A 6,631-nucleotide genomic window follows, 5' to 3' on the forward strand; every position below is an offset into this window, starting at 1 on the left:
GTTTTAAAACCAAACCTTTATTGGGTAATTGATTCCCAGCTATCGTGACATCGTATACAGTAATGTGCTAATATGTTATCTCCAAGTTTGCCAACTCTTAAATTTAAAGTTCAATAGCTAAAACCCATATTAGCACACATACACACACACACACACACACACAGACAGACACACACACCCACAGACAAACACACACACACACACACAGTGTGTTTTGGAAATAAAATGGAATGTCACATGGCAGTTTAAGTATATGTTAACCTGTGTTTAATCTCAGATTTCCCATAATTTTACAATCCTTTTCAAGGGTTCCTAGCAGTAACTCCTATACAACAACATAAATACTGTGCTGGAAAATTTGAATTTCCAAAAATTAAGCAGTTTTCTTTTCCCCAGTTTCATTCTGTAAACATTGAAAAATGCAAATCAAGTCTCTTCAGTTCTCGACAAAACAACAACAAAATAACAACAACTGTTCTTTAGTGAGGCTGGGCAGCCTCGCTATGCAAATATTCAAAATGGGCTCAGCAAAAGTAAGAGTCTGTCTCTTTACCTTTTTTATTTCTTATTCCATTTAGTCTCTATCATGGGTCTCTGCATTAGGTCCGAGTGGACAGAGGTTGGACAGGGCTGTGGAACTAGCTGGTGTGGGCAAGGTTTAAAGGGCAGGGGGCTGGAGGGAAGCAATGACGGTCTGGGATGGGCATCAGAAGAGGCTGGTCAGGGTGGTCTGCGATGGGCTCCTGCACTCGTGGACGTCCATCCCCCCTGGCACGGAGGACAGGACGGAGGTGACGGTGGGCATGGTGGGGTTGGTCAGGTCCGTCAGGGTGGTGGGGGTGCTGGAAGGGCTCATGGAGGCGTTGGAGATCTCGGAGGCGGGTCCGGAGGGCGTGCCCCCCTGCAGTGTGGAGCCGTCCGAGGTCTTGTCCACGCCTGTGTTCTCCTGCCGCAGGAGGTTCCGCCGGAACTTGGCCCTAGCATTCTGGAACCAGACCTGTGTACCACAGCAAGGCAACAGCGTTCCGACTGTTAGTGATGGAACCATGGGGAAAAGACAGAGGGAATGTTTCAACTGGCATTGCAGGCATAAAAAAAAAAATTGAGCGCATCAAAGCAAAATGACTGCTTTGTTTTCTGGGGAGCGTTAATTAAAGCAGCACGATTTTCCTTTTTTTCGTTTTTTTTTTTTTACAGAATTTATGTTCAGAAACATTTTAGTCTCGTTTTTTTTTTTTTATGCCTTCAGTCCCCCAGATAGTTTGCTGTCGTCTTTGTGGAAATCAAGCTCTGTCTGTTTTGCTTCCCTCCTCACCATAACAAGCAGTGTGACTGCAGTCAGTCCTCACAACAAGAACATTGAGATAGAATGTATTCCCTCATTACCCGTTTGATTCCAGCCTTTTATTGTTCAACTGCAACATTACAACCCATCAAATACACAGTTGCTGAATCGTTTTTTCAATTACCTGTAATACGCGCTTGGTGAGGCCCGTTTTCTGAGCGAGCTGCTTCAGGTCCTTTGCATCCGGGTTGTGGTTGATGGCAAAGTAGGACTTCATGGTCCTCAGCTGGTGGTGTTTAAAGGAGGTCCGCATGCGCTTGGTTTTCTGGCTGGAGCTATACTGTGAATCCCTGTCCATGGAGTCGCCATCATTCTCATTACAGCTGAGTGCTGGAGGGCAGAAGACACACACACACACAGTCACACAATGAAGAAACTTGCTATTTACACCACATGGCCATGTAATATGCTTTGCCATCTTATTTTGTATTCATTGTTTTATTGAAATCAGCAGCCTCAGTCTGCTGTCTCATATGGCCCTGACAGAAGTGTTGCAATCTTTCATGGCAACTTTTAATATTAGTTTGTATAAGCTCAGAGATGTAGTAGAATGAAAGGGAGGTCCAGGCTAAACCTCATGTTCAATGAAATGAGAATAGGGAATAGAAAAAAATCAATGATGGTGTATCATAATGGAAATCTTTAATACTTGATATTCATAACATGGTTAAAATGTGAATTGTGTCAAGAGTAAATATAGGCTATACACTTCATAAGAGGACAAATCCGTGTGAAATGTTTAAGGTAGGCCAAAAGTTCGTTTAAGTTTGTTAAAGAAAGTTCAAAATTTTAATAATAGATTAACCCCCCGAAAAAAATCACCATTTATGCTACAAGACTCTATTTGATATTTTTTGAATATGTTTTGTAATATACAATGATATAGATGGAATTATATATATTGTTAGAAATTGGAGCTTCTACACTGACTGCGTGTGTCATTACGCACGTGACATTATTTTGTTATTTAGCCTTTGCGCACTTTAAGTGAGAGATCTTGCATTATCACAATAATATTATAGGGAGATAATTCGATTATTCTCTGAGTTATAATTGCCAGTTTTGCATGTTCTTGCTTAGGCAGAGGAACATCGAATTGTGGACTGAAAGAAAATGACACATATTTCTCTGACAGAAATTTCTTGGCAAATGTTTAAGTGTTGCTGCTATGCATAACAGTTCAAATATATTCAATTCTGCAACGATAAATATTAGTCATTCAAAATCCTCAGAATAACACTTCACTTAATTAACCCATATAAACACCAGACATTCAAAATGTGTCTTTGGCAAACGCCTGACCAAAACGTCTACAACTGAACTCTTTTAGACATATCCCCCCCAGCACACACACACACACAAATACAAACGTTGTCAGGGCTTTCAATCGAAGATTGTTTTCTGTATTCAGCAAAGCCTGCACATTAAATGTTGTATCGTGTTGGACGAGTTGGTATCTTTTTTTTTCAGCGAGTAAACAGAAGAGGGCAGCAGCGCCCCAACCCACTCCCCCTCTCACTCCTTCATGAACCAATCAGGTGTGAGCTGGATAGCAATTTTACTTTAACCTGCTGGGTGGAAACTATAGCTTTGGCTCTAAAATAATGATGGCCCATCAGGAGAATCTTTTATCAGCGACCACACAAAAGAAGTGGCTAGCAATGGCAATTTACTAAAACATTTGAGTGGAGTGGTGCTGTTGTATAAACATGCAATTTGCTCTTCTGCAATCCCGAACGTTTTTTGCTACAGCTCGATTGCTTAGAATCATTACACAATGCATTAGGCCTGCAAAGGAGATGTAGCAGTGTGGAGCTAAATTATGTTTTATGCTTTCTGGACGTTTTGATAGCAAATTACTTAGTTTCTTAGAGTAAACGGATATAGCACACAACCCCTACTGAATAACTTATCAAGTCACATTGACCTCGCATAGAGTAGGAGGCCTACACACCCCATTTGGCCGAGGCCCAGACCAACATGCCTCAGAGTGCGCAGAAGGGCGAGCAGGACAACTTTAGACGTCTACAGGGCCTGACAAGTGGAAAATGTCTAAGGCCAAAGCCGGAACTTCTAAAACTTTTTTTTAAATAAGAGTAAGAGTGAAGGGTAAAACAAACAACAGAGCAATTTGAAATACCACAATTAATAACTAAAAAATAAAAAAGTAAATGCGATTCTCCTCTTACCACCGAAATAAAAATGATCAGCTGTAGTAGTGGTCAGACTGAACTCTCAGTTGTCTTTAGATATAAATAATAAACAATTAAATTATAATTGCTGTGCACAATATGTATTTTAACAGTACGCCTTTAATATGTTTCTCCCACACTATGAACGCGTTATCCAGTGAAGAATTAAATACAATTATATCGAATAGAATAGCTTAAATGTAGTCACTAAATAGTTTCTTAGTTCACATTTTCATAAATTCTGTCTCAACTTGTATGTGAAACCGCTGGCTAAGGTTGGTTATAGGCACTAAAGTCGAACAGAAGCATTTTTATTTATTGAAGTATTTAACAATCGACTGAGAAAGAAACACTTTTAGTCCTAGCTTTGAAAACAAAAATACGATTCTATAGCCTATATCTTGTGCGTAAAAAGATCGAAATACGACAGGGTGTGCTTTGACAACGGTACATTTATAATGCCATTCAACAAATTATTTTTTGACAATAATGTCTCTCTTAAGCAGATAATTATTTAGACACCAAAAATGGTAATCCCGTGCTCGTAACTATACATGTGTCCTTCTTTTTAAGCGTGACTAGGCCTACTTTTAACAAACATAAAATATTAAATACACTTAGGCCTAGAGTGACCTAAAATCTCAATACATATTCATAATTTGTACGTGGTAGTGCTTATCTAGGTTTTGCCATTTATTCGTCAACGTATTTTGGGACGGTGTAGGCCCTATATTTATTGCGTAAATGTGACACCTTTCAGATGGCATAGTCAGGCCTGGAAGTGTACCTGCATTGTAGGCGGCCAGATCAGCTCCTGGTCCCGGACTTTTCCTTTTCCTGGGCCTCCCTTTCTGTACCGTCCCCACGCCGTTGAAGTATGATAGTCCTAGTGTATTGGCACTGCCCAGTCCTTTGTGAGAAGCTACATCCGCATGATTGAAATGTGTCGGGTAGTCTCCCTGTATCAGCGTTTCAAAGTGCAGCCGACAGTACACCAAACTGTCTTTCATGCCAAAGTGGTCCCCGGTTGTTAGCATCTTGTTGCATGTTGTGCACGTGAAACAGTTCAAGTGGTACACCAAGTCCCTGGCCCGCATGACCATTTCTGAAGCCGAGATCCCGAGGTGGCACCGGGCACATCTCTGGACAGAGAATCTTCTGCGGAGAGGACAGAAGTCAGTCAGTGGTCTATGTAAACTTATTTTTTTGTTTTCATGTAACTGTTTCTATTGCCATGGTATCTATAGTAATAGTAAAGCTACGATCTAGACTTTGTTTTTTCAACCTTTGTTTGAAAATAGATATATTTGAACGCCTTTCATGTACAAAAAAGACGGCCATTTTCATAAGAGACCAGACACTCCAGACGCCCATTGTCGTCTTTGCACTATAGTGTCCTTGGGTTTAAGTAAAAACTTGTGATCACTGGTTCATAAGATAATTCTGGGAATAAGTAAGGCATGTGTTTAACGACAGTCTGAAGAGGGGGGTTGATTGAGTTACCTGTAATAATCTTCCTTGCAGTAGATGCTTCCATCTTTACTAAAGCAGGTGAGCTCTGATTCCAAGTTGAGTTTACACTCGCAACATTTCAAACAGCGCATGTGCCACTGTTTGTCTACTGCGAGCAGGTAATAGCGATCAGCAATCTTTCCACCGCAGCCCGCGCACAGTGCCACTCTGTCGCTGTTCATGCATGGCATGTTCTAAAACACACAGGAAACACAGAACATGTTACCCAACATGGTATTCATATCAGTTTTAGACATTAAAAGTAATTGAAAGAATAAACTGCAATCATACAGGCCTGTGTGGCCCAATATTGAAAATCCTTCAATCATATATAATGCAAAGTAAATTGCCGCATTATGAAATAGTTCTTCAGTCTACACTTGTCCCTGTACCACGGTGACATGTTGTGTTGGTTGTTTTTGATTTGTGCAAGCAAACACATACATACACACACACACACACACACACACACACACACACTCTCTCTCTCTCTCTCTCTCTCTCTCTCTCTCTCTCTCTCTCTCTCTCTCTCTCTCTCTCTCTCTCTCTCTCTCTCTTTCACGCTCACACACACACACACACACACACTTAGGCTACACACACACACACACACACACTATTTAACTCCTTATTTATCTAAATGTGTTCATTAAAATCACACACAACATTTCCAGTTCATAAATATTCAATTACATTATATTCTGTTAATTGTTGCATAAACTCACAAGTGTAACCACAACAAAATATATTTCGGACATGGGAAAGGCCCAAGTCATGCTGACGGTTTTACGCCCTCATGTTATTGTTCTTACTTACAGTGGATATTCGTTTAGGAAGTCTATGAAATGTGGGCATATCATCTTGTGATTGCAGGGTTTACATTTTGATTTTGTCTGCACTACATTTTTTATTGGCCTGTCAGTTACAAACGTGTAGGGCTATAATTGTAACATTAATACTATTATTTAAAAACCCTTTGAGGGATCCAAAAGTTAACATATTGATTTTGCATTCGTAAACATTGGTCTAGATTTTTAACAAAAGTAAAATTGAGTTTCTAAATCAAAACATATTATGATTTTGAGACACGACAATTCTGAAAGTTTTTAAGGAAATATTTTAAAGGTTATTGTTCTTAAAATGTATAGTTTAACTCTTTAACTCTTTAAAAAGTTAGGGGAGCTGTATTGTGCAAAACACCGATGCTGTGCAAGTATTTATAGCTAAATGTGGCTCAGCTTACCGTTTCAGATTCTCCCATATCTATGGCCGAACTGATAGCTGCTGATTCGCTTTTTCCTCTTCGGTCCATTTCTTCTACAACACCATGCATGTCGCCTCCTGAGAGGCCATGGAATAGCATAGTTGCCGCAGAGGGTATGATGTTGTAGGTGTTTTCTTCAGATCTGCAACCCAAGATTTCCTTAAGACGCAAACCAAGCCCGTGCATTTGCAGTCAGGTTATTCCCCTCTCGGTGCGACAAGTAAGAATTCCAGATCAAAAAAAATCAGAGGCAAAAATGGACACGTGTTCGCCACACTGTATCATTTGCCAATGGAAATCACCATCCGAATCTCTGCA

At 40.2% G+C, this 6,631-nt stretch overlaps 1 protein-coding gene across 1 annotated transcript; it reads right to left on the reverse strand.

The window, feature by feature from the left end:
* Positions 1-706: 706 nt before the first annotated feature.
* Positions 707-6,427, reverse strand: LOC136938145 (LIM/homeobox protein Lhx2). Its single transcript, XM_067231409.1, has 5 exons — positions 6,293-6,427; positions 5,041-5,243; positions 4,325-4,695; positions 1,470-1,675; positions 707-997 (listed from the first exon to the last, which is right to left on the reverse strand). Exons 1-5 carry the CDS (start codon positions 6,410-6,412, stop codon positions 707-709), a joined length of 1,191 nt encoding a protein of 396 aa, XP_067087510.1. The 5' UTR covers positions 6,413-6,427.
* Positions 6,428-6,631: the final 204 nt, after the last annotated feature.

Source organism: Osmerus mordax, chromosome 28, assembly GCF_038355195.1.
Source record: "Osmerus mordax isolate fOsmMor3 chromosome 28, fOsmMor3.pri, whole genome shotgun sequence".
In the NCBI taxonomy this organism is placed as follows: Eukaryota; Metazoa; Chordata; class Actinopteri; order Osmeriformes; family Osmeridae; genus Osmerus; species Osmerus mordax.